Source organism: Chondrus crispus, genomic scaffold, assembly GCF_000350225.1.
Source record: "Chondrus crispus Stackhouse genomic scaffold, scaffold_118, whole genome shotgun sequence".
NCBI lineage: Eukaryota > Rhodophyta > Florideophyceae > Gigartinales > Gigartinaceae > Chondrus > Chondrus crispus.
Genome location: NW_005178987.1, coordinates 67053 through 89117, shown reverse-complemented (window position 1 = coordinate 89117; position 22065 = coordinate 67053). Strand labels below are relative to the sequence as shown.

Genomic DNA, 22065 nt, shown 5'->3' with positions numbered 1-22065 from the left:
TCTAGGAAACTTGTGCAATGGATCCTGGTAGTACGACAAGGCTTGGAAATCTTTAACATCATTCTAGACCTACTTCATCACTGACCATCGGATGCAATTTCTGGAAACTGGTACTTCAGACCCATCTTTTCTAGCCGTGCCTTCTTCCCATGCAACTTTTTCTGCACATGCTTAGAACGCTGTGCGAGCTTGAGCGGATCTCTTGATCTTCGAATGAGGCCGTTGCGCATTACGGTTGAAAACTTGACCTTTTTAAACTTTCTCTCCGCTCCTTTCATGGTTTCAGGGTGCAGCCTCTCCGGTGGAACTACCTTAGCAACCAGCTTTTGTCCATGCATAAGGTACCCGTCCATAGACTCCGCAGCCTTCTGCGCAATCTCCGTGTCTTCAAACTCAATGAAAGCATAACCGCGGCTGCGCGCTGTCTTCTTCGACCTACTCAAACGAACAGCGGTGACTCTACCGAACTGTGCGAAATAGCCTCTGATCTCTTCCTCGTAAAACCCATGAGGGATGTGACCGAGATACATGACCCCACTTTCTGTTGGCGTACTCTCTTCCTCGCGTGCCCCGCTCTTGCGCAGTTTGCGCAGTCGGCGTTTCTCTATCCTCCTCTCCTTCCGCCGGGCCACCAGCTCGGCGAGGTCTTTCGCATCCGCATTGGCATCCTTGGACTTCTTCTTCGGCGGCTGGGAAGAGTCGAGCGGAATGATCTCATCCACATCTGCATTCTGCAGCTTCCGCTTGACATGCGTGGAAAACGATGCGCCCTGGCCGTAAACCTGCTGCGCCGCAGCGTCCTTGTCCTCCTCCGACACCAGGTGCGAAAGAGGGGAGCGCGTTAAAAGGGAAAGCTTATCTTTCGTCATGCGCCTATTCAAGACGACGTCTGGACTTTCTCCGGGTGGTGCGCGCCTCGTGGCCTTCGCCTTCTTGCTCTTTTTGGCGGGCTGCTCATCGGGCTCAAGGCTGAACTTGTTCACAATTGATGCTTTTGCGGCGGCGCCGGTCTTCTTCACCCTAGTCGCGACTTTCGGCGTCTCTTGCTTCTTTTCCTTCGAGCCACTGCGACGCTTCGCCTTCTTCGCTTCCCGCTTCACAGCAGCGAAGCCGTCTTCCAGGGACCGAGCCTCATCGCCAGCAGCGTCCAATGACACCTTCGCGGCGTCAGCGTCCCCGCCCGCGCTCTCCGCGGCGCGCTTGACGGCCCTCCCCTTCCGCCCAGACCGGGGTGTGTTCTCCTTGCGGTCAGGCTCATCGGGTGGCTTGGCAACTCCCGGCTTCTTGTCTGCCGTGGCAGCAGGCGGATGAGCTGGGGGAGCGTCACTCGCTCCGTCGGGCGTGCTACGAGAAGAAGGCTTCGGCTGCTTTCGCTTCTTGTCGACGGCGTGCGGGGAGGCGTCGGCGGCGGTGCGTTCCGAAGCTCGCGAGCGGGACGCGGACTTTTTCTTGGACGAGCGGAGCTTCGGTGATGGCGCCATTGTGAGAGCCCGGAGCTGGGATTGCCGAGAGTTCAGCTGGGGATGGTAGTCAGAGGAAGAAAGGGACGGGAAAGCTACGCCACCGCCATCACCGCAGCAGGCGGACGACGGGGAAAGGGTTGCTGTAAAGCATCCGGAAGGAGACCAAATTTATTGATAAAAAATGTTTTGTATGTGCTGTAAACTCAATAGCGCCCTGCGGCGCAGCAGTGTTCTGATTCAACGTCTGTGATTTACGTGTACACGTTTTCTATTCGTGCAAGGAACTGGCAACCCTGGCCACCTACACACGTGTTGCAGCTGGACGCGTAATCCGGTACAGGGGGCCTACGCATTAGTGCCGCTTGCAGTTGTGCCACCCTCCCAATAGTGCAGGCCCAGACGCACAGACACGGAAAGTGCCACGTGTCATACGGATCCGGCGGTTATGCCCCGCGATTTCATTAAATCATGTTTTTGCGCGCAATTGCGCGCAAAAACTGCCAGATAATGCTGCAAAATGAAAAAATCACCACTTCGGCCTTCTTCAGGCGACCCACCGATAGTCGCGATCAACCATCGAAATCGAGATCCCCCATGCCTTCCTAGGGTCCCTGTAGCCCATCTCCATCATGGCGATGTAACGTGTAAGTCGTGGCTACCATTGTCTGAAGTCGTTTCTTCATGAAGAATCATGAAGTTTCTCAGTTTCTGCATGAATAAACAAGCAAAAAGCAAAAATGAAAAAACAACCCGAAATCGCGGGCGCCACTGTTGACAGTGGCATCAGTAAAAGTGTCGTACATGTAAAAGCTGCTTTCCATTCCGATCCTCCTCACGCCACCGAATATCGCTGACGGATCTTAGCTTCTGCTCGTTATGGCTCCAGTTACAGGAAAACAAGCCACGCGCAAGCGCCTGAAAATTTCGGAGAAGCTCGAAATCGCAGATCTGCTCCGCAATGGACACAGTACACTAGCGGTCATGCGACAGTTTGGAATTGCAGAGCGCACCGTACGCAAAATCACTCAGAACAAATCAGAACGTTTGTTCTGAGTCACTTGGCACGGGGAGACGAAGCTTTGAGAGAAAGGATGTGGAGCGGTGGGTTTGAAATATTGAATCAGATGATGGGGTGGTAGAGGCGACTGTCAATCACGCCATGGATGTTTTGGAGACGATTCAGGTGGTGCAGAATCCGCCTGAAATGCATTCAAGTGATGAAGATGAGAGCGCCGAAAACGCAATAGTGAAAAAGACTATACCCCATGTCGTCGAGATCGCAAAATTGTTTGGAGAGCTGGAACATTTAGCGACTGAGTGCCAAGTTCAAGACGCTCTGTCGCATCTAAGGTCTGCGAAGCGCGCATTTCTCATTGCCAAACACATCAGAAAACCATCACAGAGCAGGCAAGCGTTGATTACCGAGTGCATGCAGATAGGTATGACAATGGCACGCAGTAATGCAGATTCCCAATAGTGCACCTTTTTGGGGTCTCGCACGGGGCGGCACTAATGCGTAGGCCCCCCTGTACAGTACTCACTCAACAACGCTGTCCTCAATTCTTGCACACACCTTCGTCTCCCTCCAGAGAACATTGCACTCTCACCATTGCCCGTGCTTCAACTGAGCTGGCTAAATGCTTGATTCCAGGAATCCTTTCAGTGGTAGATTCTCAACCTCGCAGCAGCAGGATACTCTTGGCATAACCGGGTGTCGTCACCCAACGCTCATCCCCCTCCAATGCGAGCGACGACACTCTCCGCGAGCGCAAAAGCGGGATCAATCTTCTCGAACCCCTCCTCCTCCATCAGCGAGAGACCCGCAAACCCGAAGAAGGTGTGAAAAATATCCGCCATATCCCCGGGCCGGTCCGCAATCCCGCCGTCCTCTTCGTCCTGACACGCGAGAATAAACTCCCTCAGCTTCCGCGCATCAACCCAGTCGGCCTTCCCCAGCATGGCCAAGCTAGCGAGCACCCACCACGAGTAGCACACGTCCTCGAGCTTATCCGGCCGTCCATTGAACCCTCCGCACGGCAGCTGGCGCTCGCAGAGCCACCAGCCGAGCAGCTCCGCGTCGATCCTCCTCAGCGCGTCGGCGAGCGCGAGCGCGCCCACGCAGCAGAACACCTGCCCGGCGTGGCTCTCCGCGCCGGGGATGCAGCCGAAGCCGCCGTCGAAGTTCTGGCACGAGAGCACGAAGGCCACCGCGGCGTCGACGTCCACGGCGTCCAGGCGGTTGAGAATTGATAGGCTGAGCAACGCGCAGTAGCTGAAGCGCGTGTCGATCTCGCCCCATTCGTCGCCGGCGAAGCTGCCGTCCGGCTTCTGCAGGCCGCGGATGTAGGAGACGACTTTGTCCACGTCGATGAGGGAAAGGTTGTCGTAGATGGCGAGGATCTGGATGCCCGAGAGGGTGTAGAGCAGGTGCGCGTCTTGGTCGGTGTTGCCGGCGAAGGCACCGATGGTGGGGTTGTAGCATGTCATGACGTAGTCCAGGATGCGATCGCGGGGGAGATCGTCGAGACGCTTCAATAGCGATAAGGAGGATATCGCCCAGTACACGCCGGATAGCCTTTTGTGGTCCGTGAAGTAGAGGGCGTCCGAGGATTGCGTCTTCTGTTCGAGTCCTAGGATAAATGCAACGTGCTTTTCAACGTCAATCGGCTGCACGATTGACATGTTTGAGGGTTTCGCCTGTTCGCCGGAGAGACAGTAGTACCTTGAGGTCGTGGAATGATGAGCAAAAGGTATCCGATCTGCGTGCAACTCCCCGGTGGCCGCTCGTGTCTCAGAATCGAATGCTGCACCCGCGATCAGCTCTAAAGTTTGGACAATGTCATGGATCTGATACAACACATTGTGCGACACGTTGACTTTCAAGGTCACCGGATACTTTCAATACCCCGTACAATGGTTAGGGATTCCCGCTGAATGCTGTAGCTTCGCCAAACCGCCAAACAACAAAAGTGATGCGGACAAAATTGGATTGGCTTTATTTGCTATAAGAGCATCTTCGTCTATCACTATCACAATTACAGTAAATCCCCTCATTAAAAGACACTGAAGAGCCCTCTACTGTAAGATGCCCGTTCTACAGCAACCAGTTTCCGTACAATACAGTACCAAGGGTACAGTACCAAGGGTACAGTACCTTGCAGTTCAATGCAGTAAAGTTGCCTTCACCGCCTTTATGATTACTGAGAGAAATAGACATGGGGAGGAGAGGAAGCGGGATAGTGTCTAGACGACAAGCAATTTGACCTCATATGAGGTCAGTCATGGCCTCATATGAGGCCAGCTTTTTTTTTGCAAAAATATATAAATTAAATCGAAACTTTAAAACATTCAGTTTGGACACCATTTCTTTAACGTATACGCGCTCGGCAATAACATCTTGCAGAACATTGGGATGGCGGTTGTCAATGCACAGAGAGACTAAGAATCTAATGAACTATCAATGATGAGTTGACTTTTTAAACAGGCGTTTTGGTTTCGAAGATATCAACATAAAACGTTTTGAGGTTGGTCAAAAAAGGCTCCTTTTTGGGCATTTTAAAAATGGCTGGAGAAGACGTGCAGATCTCACCAAACTCCACCCTTCCACAACGCAGAAGTCAACTGCCGTGTCGAGAGTATCTTTTTTCCATCTTGTTGAGCTAGCACAAGTCGAGAAAAATAAGTTGAAAAGTGACCTCATATGAGGTCATTTGTCACCTAGACAATAGGACAGCTCGACTCTTCTACTTATGGATCGGCGGCGAGGCGGGTACTGCGAGACGCTCTCAGTGTAGTACACTGCACTGAGCGTCTCGCAGCGTCAATGTACACTCAGTCTACATTGACGCTTACACATCCATATTTTCGACATGCGTCAGTCTGGGTGTTCCTTGCCGGTAGTACCGAGAACAGTCAAACTAAAACGTTTGCAGCCCTCGCATGCTAGAGATGCTGTCACTCATGATAATTTCTGAAGAACAAATGTCCAATCCTTTCCTTCTGTTGATCATATTGCAAGAGGATACTGCAATCGGTACCGCACGGCAACGTATTGCAAGCAACTTTTCCGACTCTTCTGTTCACTACTCTAAGCGCGTTTTGAAGACGCCTTGTTTTCAAGACGCCTTGTTTTCAAGAAATGCCGCTGATCTACGTGATCATTTGAGGAGACTAGTCTTGCACGCAAGAATATGTGAAAACTATTGCAACCAGCTGCCCTCATCTATGATGGATCACGGCTGCTGGACCGTGCATCCCTGGAATCGCGTCGTGCAGTTCTACATAACGCTGACCTAGAGCATTATTCATCGCCACCATGCGGTTGTGCTTACCTGATCGTCGCCTGGAGCGCTGTGTCGAGGAACAACCATACTAAGCACTGCCTTGCAAACGAAGACCGCTTCCTCCTTCTGCTCTCACTCGTATCTTTCCTCGCCTTATCCAACTAGTAGTTTATCAAACCTTCTTGGGAGAACGACCAATCCTGCCTTGTTTATTGAAAAGGCCCTTGGTATTCTGCTCAACTGAAGCCCCGGACCGTACGCGAAAGCGCATCGCTCCCTTTATTCCCCAGGAGAGGCGCAGCTGTCCATTCGCAATGATGTCCGCACTGACTATCCCGTGCTTGCAGGGTCGGCGTTCACAGAACTCTCGCACTTGGTCTCCCTCCGGCCTGTTCGCATATTTACAACGGTACACGTACCGCCACGTGTACATCACAAAATCTCTGGTCTCACATTTCGCCAAACCGATCCTCGCTCCAATTGCGCCTCTCCGCTTCTTCCTCGGTCAACAACAGAGCAAACCGTTTCCCTTCTGCTGCTCACAACCCTTGGAATACTCGCCATGCCGGAGCGCAAAGTCAAGCGCGAGTTCAAGCCGGTTCCGGATGTGCGCCCGGACGATCCGGGCGCCGATCCCTTCCAGATCGCTCTTGCCGTACGTCCTTTCTTCCCTGCTTCCTACCGACGCGATGCCAGATGAGCGCCCCAAGTAACGGCTCACTTACTCATTCTCTCTACTACCGCACGGTTTTCATACGCGCAGCGCGAGCAAAGGGCGCGCGAGGCGATGGTCGCCATCGAGGAGACAAGGATACTCGGCGAGCGACTAGCGGTTTGTTCAACATTCCCCTCATCACACGCGGGAACCGCTTGCCTTCCGCATCTAATGCTAACGAACCCCCGTGTTTTGTCCGAACGCGACTGCCCCGCGCGCAGCATTGCTACCAGACCGAGGGCGTCAATCACCTCGTCAAGTGCGAGGCCTTGGCACGCGCCTACTATCGACGCATCACCCGCTCAGGGCTGAAGGGGCCGGTGGAACTCTCGGATATTGAATGATGTTATCGCAGTCTTCGGAGTGTGCACGGTAATCGTGTTGCGTAGCACTGTGATTATCAAAACGGATGCGTCTGTTTCTCGTCATGTAAAGTTGGCCAACCTCTTTCGTGCGAACGCATTTGAATCAAAGAGGGCATAATGGTATGCAGTATACCAGTTTATAGCATCCCCCGCGCTTTAAAGCGATACATCACCTGTCGCCTCCCACGCATCATTCAGCTTCAGTTGCCGAAGGAAGGTGTTATGAATCCCATCGATTTCGTGGCAGCATCTACACCCCGACTCGCAATACGGCCTGTAGCAGACAGCGAACTTGCAACCGCGTTGGACGCCACTGCCTGTGACCTAGACTCCTGAATCGATGTAGCCCCACTCCCATCCCGGTGCTACACCTCCCTCCCTCCCTCCCTCCCTCCCTCCCTCCCTCCACTCAAGAGACTATCGATCAGGCAGCATCCGCCCTGCGCCGGCGCACATCCCTCCCGCAGGCGAATGCCACGATGCCAAAAGCACAGGCCATAAACCTGTCGACGTACATCGCCGTGCACCCGGACCCGTACTACGAGAGCCTGAGCATCGTCTCCGGCTCGATCCGCGAACGCGAGCCATTGGCCGCTTCCACAGCAACCTTCCTGCGCAGCATCGACGCGGACCTCTCTCTCTGGAACGGGGCGCGCGGCGAGCTGGGGCGTGCGTACATCGCGTCGCCGACGCACAAGTCGGGTGCGCCAAGCGCGGAGCTCGTGCACAAGCTGCGGGCGCGGTACATCGACGTGAAGCGGAGCGTATACATCAAGGGGACGCGGCTGGAGCTGCGGCGCGAGCTGGCGGCGCAGGCGAAGCTGGAGCGGCACCTGGACAAAACGGTGGTGGAGACGGAGCAGCGCGTGGAGGAGGTGCGGCGGCGGCTCGGCGGGTCCCCTGCGGACCGGGCGGCGGCGCAGCCTGCGGCGCACGCTGGGCAAGGGCGAGGCGGACCTGGAGCAGGCGCGCGACGCGGCGCGGGCGGTGGGGAGGCGGATGGCGCGCACGCGGGCGGACCTCGACGAGTGCGAGACGGGGTTTGCGCAGCGGCTGGGGCTGCTGCGGGCGGTGTTCGCGGAGGGCGGGGCGTGGGCGGCGGTGGGGCGAAGGTACTGCGGGGCGGCGGCGGAGGCGGCGGCGGAGGCGGCGCGGGTGCTCGACCGCGACGGGCGGGCTCGGTGGAAGGGCGGGATGCTGGTGCGGCGGGCGTACGTGGACGCGAAGACGGGGCTCGGGCACCTATACGTGGTGGAGGGACGGCTGAAGATGGTGCTGCAGCACCTCGAGGAGGCGATGCGGGCGCAGGAGGGGACGGGCGGAGGCGGGCTGCCCAGCCAGGTCGGGGCCGAGATGAGGGTGCGGTATGTGAAGCAGCTGTGGGGAGAGGTGGAGGAGGAGTTCGGGAAGGGGTACGCGTACGTGAAGGGGATGGGGATGCGCGGCGGCGGGGTGATTGAGGGCGAGGAGGAGTGGGGTGAGGGCGAGGGGTGGGGCGGGAGGGAGAGAGAGGGGTGGGGCATTCTGCAGAGGTTCGAGACTGTCGAGGGGGCGGGGACGAGGGCGAGGATCGTCGGGCTGCATCGGAAGGCGGGCGAGGCGTATAAGGTGGTGAATGGGATGTATGACGAGCAGGAGCGGTGGGTTAAGAAGGCGGCGGAGGCCGTGCGGACGGCGGCCGAGGAGGAGAGACGCGCGGAGGAGGCGTTGGTTGAAGTGTGGGAGCGGCTGCTCGGGATCGATACGGATGAGATGTGAGAGCGGGGGCCGAGGTTGATAAGTGAGTTTAATGTGAGTCTAAAAATCAGGACACCTTCCGTACTGTAACGCGCCTGTAGTACTGAGCACACGTTTGCTGCCCGGTATCTCCCTACTACCTCTCGAGAGGCAGCTAGTGCTGGTGTCTATCGGACCGTTGTTATCTTTTTCTTGACTTGCGCTTCCTCGACAAGAAAGAAAAAGATACCCCCGCCACAGTACTTGACTAAGTGAAGTTTGTGAGAAATGCATGTTGTTCCTGGTCATTTTTAGATACGGTATGTCTGGCAAATGAGCATTTTCAAACCACCCTAAAACCGCATGTAAAACAACTTGGAAACCAAAGACGCCAGTTCAAACAAGAAACTTGGTATTCAATCTGTCGTTCTGCCTACTCAAAGCTGCTATCCCGGTGTTCTGCAAGATGTTTTTGCCAATAACAAGTGCGTTAGGGAAATTGTCCAAGATAGCTTTTTAAACGTTCAAGTTAATTTGGGGTCGGATACTGTTCACATATGAGGTCACTTTTCAACTTTATTTTTCTGGCTTTGCAATGCTTTCGAAACACGAAAGCATCTCTGGTCTTCATTTCTTAACACCCGTTTGCTCTACTACAACGTCCGCATACGACCGTTGTGCTTCAATTTATGATACTGTACAGTACCAAGGGTACTGTTGCAGGTTGGTCTCCCGCAAGCGCGTATAGCAGAACAGCCGCCGCGAGCTCAGTAGCACTCTCGATTCTGTAGTACAAACAAAACAGCACGTAGTTTAAGATTAGAGTAGTTACCACGCGACAGCACAATCAGTAGCGACACAGCCACACAGCGACGATGGCAACAGCGACAAACCAGTCACACAGCCCTCACAGTCGCGGCAACGGATCAGTTGCCTCTTGCTCAACACTCCCTGATGTTGATGATGTCCTCTATTTTCCTGTGGGTGTTTTCCTCTCTTAAATGGACGCGAGGCTGCTCCAATTCTACACTATCCCAGGTCCGACGCCCCTTCACGCTCTGCATTCCCTTTTGACCCGATGCTCACACGCCCATTCATCCGGACACCGACACTCCTCACACACGACCGCTGCAACCTCTTTGATACCCCCACGCCCGTTCCTCGGTACTTCGTACGCGCCCGATCGCTGTAGCGGCTGACGAGTTCAATTCGAGATGTACCGACATTGGCCTGCGGCCTGCGGACAGGGCGTTTTGGTCTGAAATCGGAACACCTGCCGCGCAGTGTAAGCTCACTGCCACGACACAGACGGTGTAAGCCTTCCATAGACCGCCCGGCATGCGCAATTGCAACAGTACTGGTATTTGTTCACATCTGTACAAACTGTACTTGTCCTGTACATACACATAAAGTACTGTACCCGTACATGCCCCCCTTTCTTGAACAGAGCACCCATCACTGGAACAAAAACTTTATTGCAAATTTTATTGTGATTCAGCTTCTACCGGTAAAGGACTCTACTTTTGAGTGAAAAACGTTCAGTGACAATGACGTAAATCGTTCAAAAATGCAAATGGCACAATTTGACATGCAGAATCCGACTTGGCGCCCTTTTGCCATCGGAAAACAAACTTTGGTGAAACCTCGGTGCAAATTGGGGCATTAGAGCTCATTCCGCTTCTCCTCACACCACGGCCACCACACCATGACCAAGAAGACCAGTCGCGAGAGGAAAGAAGAGCACTACTTCAACCGAGCCGTCATTGCTATCGATAATGGCGCAACTAGGCGCGAGGCTGCCCGACTTGCCCGGCTCCCTTTGGCGACTTTTCAGTACAGATTCGCACACAGAGGTGAATCAAAAAAAGCACGCACCTACCTATCCCCCGATGAGGAGCAAGTCATTGTTGACCTTGTTCTTTCGTACTCTCGCCGCGGCTTCCCCCTCAAACGGACAGACGTCGCAGATGCTGTCCAATTGATGGTGACTTCGTTTTCAGCCGAACGCCAGAATACAATACCTTTTATTGAGGGGCGCCCTGGACGAAAGTTTCTATCACTCTTTTCTAAGCGCCACCGAGAAAAGATCAAATTCGGAAGGGCCTCTACAGAGGAAGAGACTCGCTGGAAAGCAACCAATGCCGAAAATCTGACGACCCATTTTGCAGAATTGGAACGGCTAATTCGTGTGTACAACTTGGACTCTTCGCGCATTGCCAACCTAGACGAAAGTGGTATGACACCAAGCAAAGATTGTGCACAGTCGAATAGAAGAAAGTCCTACAGTGCTCGAGGACAGAAGTCTCTTCAGAGATCACCAGAGTTTAGGAATGTTAAACGAATAACAGTCATGCCCGTGATATTTGCCAATGGGGATGTTGGTCGCCCTTTATTTGTTGTCGAGGGTAAATCTCTAAAGTATGGCACTGTTGAGCTCAATGGGGCACCTGTCATGGAGACGGTTGCCGATTGTCTTCCTCGAGGAAGTGTCATAACCACAAGAGAGGATGTGGCTGGGGTGGACAGCAAAAACTTCCTGCGCTGGGCAAAATATTTTGCGGATGATGTCAAGGACCTCACAGTAAATGGCAGGAAGGTTCTTTTAATTTTGGATGGCTATCGAAGCCATATGGGGTACCGGGTTCTACATACTCTGAAGCAAGCTGGGATTGTGGTATACGCATTGCCTGCGCATACAAGCGGCACAACCCAACCTCTGGATGTTGGGGTTTTCGGTCCATTTAAAGAACACATTCGCAGCTGTGTCGAACAGCTTTCTTCCCCTACAGAATGGAAGAGCTACGACGTGTTTGACTATATGAAGGTAATGCGAGAGGCATATGGCAAGGCGTTCGCGCGAGCACATGTGACCTCTGCTTTTACGAAATCTGGTATATGGCCACTCAATGCTGGTGCCCTCATCGACGTGCCCCGTCCGCAGTGTTCTATCAATAACACATCTTTGGCGACAGTCTCGGAAATGAAGGAAATGCTAGAAAAGAAACGCTTGGTGTACAAGGATAGTTTAGGCGTACAACCGCGCGTGCTACAATGCGGTTATGTTGACACATCGGCTGGGTTGACCCTGACAACGGATGTCGCGATGGAGTTGGCAAGGTGTAAGGACGCTATGGGAAGAGCTAGGCGGGCAGTAAGGCAGGAGAGGGAGGCCGATGTAGCGCAACGTGCAGCTGAGGCTGTGGAGCGGACTAGAGCACAGCGCTTAACGCTACGGGAGAAAGCGCTTGCTTTCCGTGTGCACCATTATAAGGATGCGACCATTTATCCCAGGTCTCTGTTGGTACGTCGCCAGATTGCGAAGAAGAGAACTTCCGCTCGGCGTGCCGCAATCTTCAAGAAGGCAGCACAGGAGGTTGCACCGTCCCCGAATAGCAATTAGAATTAAAAATTGCAATGTCGAAATGCATCAGCCAGTGAAATGTCCGTGCAAATAATGGGTGCTTTTTCTGTGGTTGCAACCTCTCCGATACCCGGACCGAAAGACGCCGTTCTTGCCGATGTATGAGCCTTTTGGCTCCTGAGATCAGAAAAGCAGGTACGTGGAGACTGTCAGTTTTCCAAACAGTCAAAAAATTTTCTCCGATGCCGCTTGCTTCTTGTTTTTACATTTATTTTTCTAATCATGTTCAACTTAGGGGGTACCCCACTAGTACGTAATGCATGTAATAACGTTGTCCGCAAAGTAAATGCCTGTTTTTGGTTTTTGCTGCCGCGCAACAAGACTGTGAATTATGCTTGAGTTTGGCGACCGAAACACGATTCACGCGGGAACTGACGGAGGCATATTTGAGTGGGCACTTTCCGGAACACCGGAACACTATCCGCGCTTTCTGATGGTCTCTGTTCTACTGCAAAAAGCAGGCTGCGTACTGTGTGCGAGGATAGAACTCTGCTACAGCACCTTGCAGCAACCTCAAGGCTGTCGAGCTCGTGTAGAGGCTCGCTCCATGGCGAGAAATAAAGACCTACCTGGGCGGTGGTGTTCCGCCCAAGAATTGCGACGACGCAATTTGCGATATTTTCTATACAGAATGCCCAAAGAAAATTACCAATTAAGAGTGGGACAAGTGTCCTAGAAATAGCAACATTCTGGCTGCCCGGTGGATATGCTCTTAGAAGAATGGTACAATTGTGGGAGAACGGGAACGATGAGGTTAGTAGTAGCCGCGCTCGTCGCACGCAGCGGCGGGGGAAAGGAGTCGCGAGAGCGAGGGGGATGGGGATACTTCGGATGTCGAGTCTCGAGACTTTTCGCCGGCGCTGTCGGAGGGTAGCAAGTTACCCCCGAGGGTCGGTCGGGATACCGCCCTCGGATTTTAATATATCCGGATTTCCTGCCGGCGCGTCAAACGGAAAATTTCCCTTTTTCCCAGATTTAGGGCTATCCAAATAAACTGCAATTGCTATCTTCCTACACACCCCCTGTTGGCCCTAAAATTGGGGCACGCGGTGCCGGCTGATCCGCCGTCGGCGCCAACCCTATATGGATCTGACGCCGCGCCGCCGCTGCTCGGTACTCGATCTCTTGTCCTGACAAGGCGGCCTTCTGGATTTGCGTAGGGTAAGGGCGCTTGCTTGTTGAGTTATTCCCCCCTTCTCTCGCCGCGCCCTTTCGGACCCCCAAATCCACCGCGGACCAACAGCTTCCAGTAGTCACCACCTGCGCACTCCCACCGCCAGCCCTCGTTATACACTGGCTCAGTTCAGCGTCCCCTCGATCTCGCGCACCGCATCGCTGCTCCGCCGCTCGACGTCGCGCACCGTTTCACCGCTCCGCTGGTTGACCTCGCGCATCGCATCACCGCTCCGCTTCTCACACTACATCGCCGCTCCGCTTCTCCGCCATCACTCCCGCGCGCCGTTTTTCCCCACTTCCGAGCTTCCACAAACGACGGGCCGTTTCCTCCGCGAGTCACCGCGCGATCTCCTCGAACCTAAAGAGTGCCGGCAGGCCAGGGATCGGGGGTCGTGCGCTTCGTTGCGTGATGGCAGGCCTGTGGCTCGTTGAGGGTAAGGGGAGGCTTGCGGTCGAGATGATGGCGTGGCTCGGAGGAAAGTGGAGGTCTAGTGAAGTCCTCGTCGTGGCCCGGGGCCTCCAATTCACCTTCAGTCGGGAGAGGATTGCTCAGAGGCTGAGCACGGGACGGAAACATCGAAGGTTCTTCAACGTTGGCTGTCGGATAGGAGAGGGAGGGTTTTTGAGGTTGCGTTGTTGAAGAGATGGGGCTTACTTAACGCAATGGGCGTGTCGGAGCACGAGCAGCGCCGCTGGGAGGTTCGAAGGGTGGTGATGGCTTCCGGAAGGACTTACGGCTTCCGCCCGGGTCAGTACTACGCTTCACATCGGAGCGTTGGCGGGCGCAAGCTTTTGGAAAGTGGAATTCCATACCCTCCAGGCCAGCGTGTTGTCCGTATTCGATTCGTCAGGAAGCCCAGTTACCAGCGACATGGAAGTGACTTGTCCGGGTGGGGCAGGGGAACTTCGAAGTTGAGCTCGTCTTTGGTACTCAGAAGACAGCACAAGCCTTGGAATGGCTGGACGAGTACTGTACCAGTCATCAAGACGATTTCGTTGTTATTGGGGGTCCCGGGCATCGCGAAGCCACCGGACTCACTAGGCCTTATCATACGCACCAGGCACTCTTCTGCCATGCAACACACAGCGAGTGCGTGCGTGCTTCCTTCGCTAACGCGCTACACTCCATTGTAGGAGAACATCCGGCACTTGGAATGCTCCGCAAAGGACCCATCAAAGCTCGAAGCCTTGCAGAGTTACAGACCTGGAATGAAAAGCATCTCGGGAGGTATCGCCTCAAGAAATGCAGCGTCCCCGTGCTGGAAAGTCTTGTGGAGTGGATGGTCAACAAGGTAGACGGCACTTTCTTAATAAGAATCGTCGCTCTGGACGACCTAGGTGAAAGTTTAGACCACGTGGTGGTTCTTGACGCCCAAAAAGGCCACGTTCTTGATCCTGTTGAGCGTTTTGCGCTTGATAATCGCCCGGAGTGCTGGATGCGTGCCTTGGAATTGGTTGCGATGGCTTTGAAATTGCTGAAGTTCGGAAGCTTGAATTGCAGCCAGTTGGGAAGGGGAAGAAGAATCGCAGGAAGTCTGGAAAACAGCGCAACGAAAGCAGGAAGACAAAGAAGAATCACATGAAAAATGATTGGGCTGGTAGAAGGACTAAGAGGATGAGGGTGGTGGAAGACGACAGCGATTAAACGAGTTCGAGAGTTACATTGGCGTGCTCGATGCTCTTTTGATCTGCCTTGAGCCTTGAAGAACCTCGTCTTCTAGAAGACCTTTCTGCGTGATTCCATTGAGGATCTTGAACATTTCTACGTTCCTCTTGGTTAATGCATCGGCAGGGTTTTGCGTACCGCTTACCCATTGCATTACTGAAATTCCCCCGTTTTCGAAGGAATCCCTCATCCTTGCTACCGTCGGCCTCAAGCAGTAGTCTGCACCTTCGTGAAGGGTGGTCACGGTGGACTACAATCCGTGTGAGTCCACCGTCAGCACGACGGGAAGCTTGACTGGGGCTTTTTGAAGAGTTTGCAGGCTCTCTGCCATTAGCGAGCCTCTGTCTGATGACGTTGCGGCGGCAAGAATCTCTGCCCCATAAATGAAAAGGCAACACGCTTCTGCTTGCAACTGATCCAGTCAAGGACGTGGTAGATCCCCGCACCCCCTGCTGGCAGCTATAGGCCGGAGACATACCCTGTCTGCCCGTATGAGGAGCTACCTTGACTGGCGTCAGAAAAAGCGAGGTACGAAGGATTGACGAGAGACGACGGCGTTCGAAATAGGAGCGTCGGGGAAAGCGCTTTGATCTCCACAAGCAACTTGTTCCCCTTTATAAGATCGGCCACCTTCAAGCGCCCAACGGCTTGCTGAAGGTAGCTGGCTGCGAAAGCCGCTTGCGGGAGAATGCCATGTCCGAGGAAATTGAGACTTCCAGCGAGAGCTTGGTATGAAGTCAACTCTGGAGCGGTGCACTTGTCTTGGTGTCGTCTTCTTCTTTCCTTTGAGACGTCGATTGGAAGAATTTTTTCCACGTACTCTTGCATATTAATGTTTAAAGAGCCGGAAGGCTCCTGGTGGATACGAAGACGATTGAAGATCAGATCTTGTTCACGACGTAGCGTCCGACAATGAACCGGCGAGAGATAGCTTCGTGAAATTGATGGATGTTTGGAAGAACGCCAACCACGAGGAAGTCATCGACGACCTTTGCAACCAGTAGGTTTATCGATGCCTCGGCATTGTATTTGGCGAAGAGCTGAAGAAGGCCTGGGACTTGTACGAACCCTTGCGTGGACATCCATTCCTCGGCGACGAGTTGCCATAGGCGTCCGGATTCTACAATTCCATAGGCCGGCTTGAGTATCTTCCAGACTGTTCGGGCAGAAGATACCCAACCTTTCGGGAGTCGGACGTATATGTCCCGGGGAAAGTGGCCAGCTTGCAAGTATGCTCCTTTGATGCCAATGGAGGCAACTGAGAAAGACATTATTGCCGCGACAGAGAGAACGATGCGAGTTATTGGGAACTGCGCTGTCGCCGAGTCTTTCCGGACGAATTCTTTGTCTCGATCCCGGTTCCCGTGTGGGACTAGACGGCACTTTAGCTTCAGCTTTCCTCCTTCTCCGTCGGTCTTGACTTGGAAGAAGTGGTGGGAAGAAATCACATTGGCATGTCGTGGGAGATCCCCATACGGAACTTCCTTGTATGTCTCGGCTTGTGCGTAGTTTTCTTTCTCCTCGTCTATGGCCTGATCAACGATCCATCGCGGAGCAAATTGGAGTTTGAATTCAGAGGTGGGCTTGTTCCCAACCACTTCCTGAATTTGTTGAAGGACCTTTTGCTTCGACGATGCAAGATGAAAAGGCAGCCTCGACGGAGCTACAACGTCTGTGGTTCCGATGTCTTTTTCCGGCTGTGGGAGCTCGTGAGTTGAGTTCAATCGAGAGTGCTACTCGAAGTTGAGACTGGATACCGTGTTCCAAACAACGAATTGCAGCGATCGATGGACCTTGTGTTGACATCCAGCAAAGGGTTGTTCAACCTCTTCGGCTTTGAGGATGCTAATAAGCTCTTTGATATGGGGTGGGAAGCCCACAGAGCCTCTTCGGTCCTGAACTCAGAGATGTCCGTCAGATCGCCGGGGGGCTCCAAGTCAGGAAGGCTGTCTACATTCGCCGCCTCCTGCTGCCCTACAGACCCTTCCGGTCTGCTTGGAGGCGACTTGTCACTCACATTCGGCATCTCTTCCAACTCCGAGAAGAGCGGAGGGGGTGCCGATGTTGGACGGAATATACCTTCTTCAAAGTCCTCATCAATGACGGAGTACGACCGTGGGAATACGAAGTCCATGTCATCCAACTCAGCAAGTAGAGGGGAGGACGGAGCTGTCGGAACGTCCTCGTATGCCGCTCTTATGGGCTTACCAATGTGATTCTGACGCCTTGAAAGGACGACGAAGTGGGGCTGTAGGTTCCGCACGTGCGCGTGTTCCCACGAGCCAGACCTTGGGCCTCTCTTGAAGTAATACACCGGGTCATCACGTGATAACTTGTACCATAAACACCCCCAGACGACTGGAGGTGTACGCGCAGTTCGACCTGTAGACCCCGGATCGGAGAAGGGGTGAAGCGGGCCAACCAGCTACGGAACCGGGCTCGGGCCCGGGTACCGGTGGTAGAGCGGGAGCGAGCAGGGGCGCGCGCACGCACGAGCGGATCGACGCCTCGACGCCCCGGAGCAGCACTGGGTGACGTACCAGTGCTGACGGGCGGAGACGGTTCCGTGCTCGATCGCGCGCTGCGCGTCCACTCCGGCTCGGCTCCGACTAAACGCGCGCAAAGAGCGAAGGCGACGTTTAGAATAAGCTGGGTGGACTGACCTTGGCGGTTGGTCGTCGACAAGCCTGTGCTTGTCGCCCTACGCCGCCGCCGGTCCGCTCCGTATTTAATATACAAAACAATCTATCATAACATTACAGTACCGAGGTACTGTAGTGGGCTACTGTAGTGCAGGTCGGCCTGCGCTGTAATACTGTCAGCTATGTCGAGGCTGACAGTCCACGTAGTACCTGTGGTGCGTGCGCGCTTCGTTCGCGCGCGGTACACGTAAGCACGTGTATGCGCGTGCCCCTCGTACACGTGGTGCCCACGTGGACACGCGCGGTTGTACTGTAGAGCGTCGGGCTCTGCAGTATGGGATCCTGTTGTTGATCTAATCTAACTAAAAAAAGGCTCAGGGGGGAGGAGGTTGTATACTACAATAACTGGGCGGCTTGAAGCACTTGTGGACATCGCGACTTGTCGAGGAGCCTCAAAGCTCTTCGTGCCACTTGCTCGTTATGCGCAGTGATGAGATCAGCGGACAGCTTTGCTTGAGGGAGACCAACAAGCGAGGGGGTGTAACCCCGAGTCATCTCGAAGCTGCTCAGTGACTTGCTTCCATATAGGATGTCGCTCAGATACACGGCACGTGAGACCACGTCTTTCCTTTCAACTGAGTCAACACTGCACGCCGAGGAGTTTGATGCATCCTTTAGAAGACGTTGGATAAGCACACGGACAACCGCATTCTTCCGCTCCACGACGCCCAGTTTGTTATGACGTCGGGCTGGACGGGGTTCAAAACGTATTGAGAAGTACCTTAGGGCTTCGGCAAAACGGGAGTTGAAGAACTCGATGTCTCCCGATATGATTGACGGTGCACCGTGAACGTTTACCCATGCGACTTCCAATTGCCGAGCTGCTTCGTCCATCTCACGGGTCCGCATCAGGGATGCTAGTGAATAACCCGTATGGACATCCACCATATGTAAGATGGGGGCGTTCTCGAACTCTGCACAGAAGAACAAGTCGAGTTGGACATGGTTGTTGAACGAGGCGAGTATTTTCCCAAAGGATATCTTCCGCGATTGGAGTGGGCGGCCTGTTTCTTTGCAGCTAGTGCACTTTTCGACGGCTCTCTGAAGTGCTTGTTTTAGCACAGGAGTCATCACTCCTCCTCGACGACACAGCGTCTCCATGTCTTGAAGGGCAAGGTGTGAATATCCATGAAGCTTGTTGGCGAAGCGACCGGCGATTCTGCCATATCGAAACCTTGCTATCATGGTTTCTGCCGGCGGGATAGTGGACGCATATGAGAATTCCGTGGAGAAGAACTTCACAAAGGAGGATGTTTTGGACGGAACGACGAGAAGAAATGTGCGAACCGCATCGGGGTCACTCGACATTGTTGGTTCGTTGTATGTCTTGAACGTGAGACGTTTTGACGAGAGGTTTCTGACTCCTTTTGGAATAACCAAAAGGTTCTCCGGTCCAAGCTGGTACGAACGGTGAAGGATCTCGTTACCCAGAAGAAGGAATCCATCTCCTCTCGTGACGTAGAACGAAATTTTGACTTCCGCTCCACTCATGTCGGTCACGGGAAGGTCCCACACTCCAATAGTGACCTCGGCGTCGCTACAATTCTTGCCATATCCGTGCAAGAACGGTTCACAGTCTAGCCTTCAAAGTTTGAACGGAATGTTCATGGCAGTGCAGAGGGCTGCGGCGCAAGAAATCCCTCCAACACTCCTGGGACATCCCGGATCAATAATGAGATTTGGATCCGGGATTCTCGGATTGATATCCGAGGAGGCCCCGGGCCGGGATGGCTGACTAGGCTTGCCTGTCTGACGAGCCGCCGGAGCCTCTCCGAAAAAACGAGGGATGTGCCCCGGAGCCGCCGTCACTGGGGTCTCGGCGCGTCCTCTTTTTCTTGGTGAAGGCGCTAGATTCCTTGCACTCTGCTGCCTCTCTGTAGTGACCACGCTCTCCGCAGTCATAGCAAATGGACTGGGTCTCGTGATCCGAAGACAGCTGCCTCTTGCGACTGCCTCGAGATGCGTTACCACGGCTAGAGGGTGGTCCCATTCGAGTGTCCTTCTTCTGCCCGTGACGTGAGCCGACTTCAGAGAGTCTGTCGAAGATGCTTGCAGGGCCAGGCTTGCCATGGGTGCCAATGAGAGACTTGACCTTGCGGTCAACCAAGGCTTGGACGTCCTTCATGGAAAACTGGGGAGCATCCATTGACGTTGTCTGGGTCAGATTCCTCAGCACGATCACCGCGTCGTCAAGGTTGATCCTGCAAGAAGTGTGCCGCGGCCGGAAAGAGTCAGCAACTGACGTCTTCGCAGCATTATTCTCTGCAGTCACCTTTAGGTCTTGGACTGCAATGTCCAAGGAGCGGATGAAGGTGATTGTTTGCGATCTGAAGTCGGACAGAGCCTTCTTATAATCGTCGGCCGTGGACTCTGACTCGCGGAGTGGAACGTCAATCTTCTTCAGCTTCTCGGATATCTTGAGGACTTCCTCGAGATGCACCTTAGATACCTTTTCAGTGTCGACGACTGCCGACTTCTTTTTGTTTCGGGCTTCTGCAGTCGAAATTAGTTGGAGCTTGGCATTGGTCAACGTTCCCTCCTCTATGTTTGCGTTATTGAGGAGGGTAATCGCCAAAACTTCACCTATCTGCGAAGAAGAAGAAGTGTTGGCGTGCAGCAAGTGCTTGGCTGCCAAACCTCGGAACCTCGAGACGAAGCTGGAGAGCTTCTCGTTCCTGTCTCGGCGACACGAGGTGACCTTCTGGTATGATGCGATGAGCCTTGTGACCATGGCAATCGGTGGGTCTACAGCGACAAGGTCGACGATGGAGAGTGCCGCTTGCACGGGATCATCCATCTGAAGGTAGTTGAGCTGTCCTTTGGACTGGGCTTCATCGACGATTGCCTTCTGAGCTTCCGGAAGGCCGCGCTCATAGAGCGTTCGTCCGAGGAGCTTGAACATCGTCTGAAAAGTGCGATCGGTGCCTTGGTCGTGGGCGACTTTAAGTGAGTCGACCCACTGTCCAACCTTCTTGCGCCAGGCTTCAAGATCGCCATCGGCGGCGAAGAGAGGCGGGTCGAAGAATCCTAATAATTTACTCATCTTTCCCCCTGGGCCCATAACTGTGGGAGAACGGGAACGATGAGGTTAGTAGTAGCCGCGCTCGTCGCACGCAGCGGCGTGGGAAAGGATTCGCGAGAGCGAGGGGGATGGGGATACTTCGGATGTCGAGTCTCGAGACTTTTCGCCGGCGCTGTCGGAGAGTAGCAAGTTGCCCGCGAGGGTCTGTCGGGATACCGCCCTCGGATTTTAATATATCCGGATTTCCCGCCGGCGCGTCGAACGAATAATTTCCCTTTTTCCAGATTTAGGGCTAACCGAATAAACTGCAATTTCTATCTTCCCACAACAATACCTTCGAAGGTAGTATCGGTCGGCTCTCGCGGAACTTACCATATTTATCAACAAATGTGTGGATGGTCAAGTTCCCTCCTTCTATCGCGACTGGTTCGCGGGTGCTCTCCTCATCGGTCTACGTCAGACCGGACACTCCAAAATCCGACCTATCGCCATGGGTCTGGTTCTTCGGCGCCTTATTGGACGTCTCCTAGTCAAGAAAGTATCCACTGACCCTCAGATTCAGAAGCACTTCCTTCCACATCAGCTCGCGATTGGAACACGAGGTGGCACCGAAGCGATCGTCCATGCCACTCGCGCTGCAGTCACGCGACTCGCCTCCGAGGACATGGTACTTCTGAAAATCGACGCCTCAAACGCGTTCGACGCAATAGAACGCGAACTCTTCCTGAAGTTGGTCATCGAAACTGTGCCGGGAATATCCCGGTTTGTCCATATGTTATACGGGTCCACCCCGCACCTTCTGTTCGGTCGTTACGAGCTCCTGAGCCTGAACGGAACTCAGCAAGGTGATCCGCTAGGCATGCTACTCTTTTCATTGGTCTTGCAACCACTGCTTCAACAGCTAGCTAACATATTCCGTGACTTGCGTCTTCTCGCAGCGTACGCCGATGATGTTAATATCATTCTGCCTCGCTCCCGAGCAGCTACAGTTCTCTAATTCCTCTGCATCGAAGGTCCCTCGCGTGGTTTTACTATCAACATGGTAAACACAGAGGCGTAGTGGTGGGGCCGCGACCTTGGCCCGCTACCCTGTAGTGTCAACAGACAACCAGCTATCGACATTCTAGGCGCTCCGATTGGCGATCTGCACGGCAGCACGTCCCTTCTCCACAACAAATTGCATCTCGTGGAACATGTGTGGGATCGCATCCGTGATCTGCATGATCCACAACTCAGCTATTACCTACTCCGCCTCACGGCTAGTGCCATCCGATTGACCTATGCCCTCCGATGCACCCCGCCGCACATCACCTCCCCGGTCTGCCCTCAGTACGGCAAGGGATCGCGAAGGGTCTTTGAGGACACTCACAGCGCAGTTACCGATGACGCCTGGAATCAAGCGCAGCTCCCGACCAAGGTCGGCGGCCTGGGACTTACACTGACAGCTGATGTCATGAACGCAGCGTACGTGAGCTCCCTACTATCTGCCCTGCCACTCGTCGACACCCTCACATCCACCAGCCGCAACCGGCTTGT

The 22065-nt window shown here is 54.0% G+C and overlaps 8 protein-coding genes; 6 read left to right on the top strand and 2 right to left on the bottom strand.

The window, feature by feature from the left end:
• Positions 1-77: 77 nt before the first annotated feature.
• On the bottom strand, positions 78-1481 carry CHC_T00001902001 (hypothetical protein). Its single transcript, XM_005712957.1, has one exon. It carries the CDS (start codon positions 1479-1481, stop codon positions 78-80), a length of 1404 nt encoding a protein of 467 aa, XP_005713014.1.
• A 1141-nt stretch (positions 1482-2622) lies between these two features.
• On the top strand, positions 2623-2940 carry CHC_T00001901001 (hypothetical protein). Its single transcript, XM_005712956.1, has one exon. It carries the CDS (start codon positions 2623-2625, stop codon positions 2938-2940), a length of 318 nt encoding a protein of 105 aa, XP_005713013.1.
• Positions 2941-2975: 35 nt separating this feature from the next.
• On the top strand, positions 2976-3170 carry CHC_T00001900001 (hypothetical protein). Its single transcript, XM_005712955.1, has one exon. The coding sequence runs from the start codon at positions 2976-2978 to the stop codon at positions 3168-3170; it is 195 nt and encodes a 64-aa protein (XP_005713012.1).
• A 21-nt stretch (positions 3171-3191) lies between these two features.
• Positions 3192-3950, bottom strand: CHC_T00009072001 (Rab geranylgeranyltransferase, beta subunit). Its single transcript, XM_005712954.1, has one exon. It carries the CDS (start codon positions 3948-3950, stop codon positions 3192-3194), a length of 759 nt encoding a protein of 252 aa, XP_005713011.1.
• A 152-nt stretch (positions 3951-4102) lies between these two features.
• CHC_T00001899001 (hypothetical protein) lies at positions 4103-4339 on the top strand. Its single transcript, XM_005712953.1, has one exon. The coding sequence runs from the start codon at positions 4103-4105 to the stop codon at positions 4337-4339; it is 237 nt and encodes a 78-aa protein (XP_005713010.1).
• Positions 4340-6259: 1920 nt separating this feature from the next.
• Positions 6260-6969, top strand: CHC_T00001898001 (hypothetical protein). XM_005712952.1 is given in 5 exon segments: positions 6260-6308; positions 6309-6401; positions 6510-6578; positions 6683-6805; positions 6806-6969. The coding sequence occupies 3 exon segments, from the start codon at positions 6309-6311 to the stop codon at positions 6803-6805; spliced, it is 285 nt and encodes a 94-aa protein (XP_005713009.1). The 5' UTR covers positions 6260-6308; the 3' UTR covers positions 6806-6969.
• A 2448-nt stretch (positions 6970-9417) lies between these two features.
• On the top strand, positions 9418-9543 carry CHC_T00001897001 (hypothetical protein). The gene has a single exon (XM_005712951.1). It carries the CDS (start codon positions 9418-9420, stop codon positions 9541-9543), a length of 126 nt encoding a protein of 41 aa, XP_005713008.1.
• On the top strand, positions 9544-9741 carry CHC_T00001896001 (hypothetical protein). Its single transcript, XM_005712950.1, has one exon. The coding sequence runs from the start codon at positions 9544-9546 to the stop codon at positions 9739-9741; it is 198 nt and encodes a 65-aa protein (XP_005713007.1).
• Positions 9742-22065: the final 12324 nt, after the last annotated feature.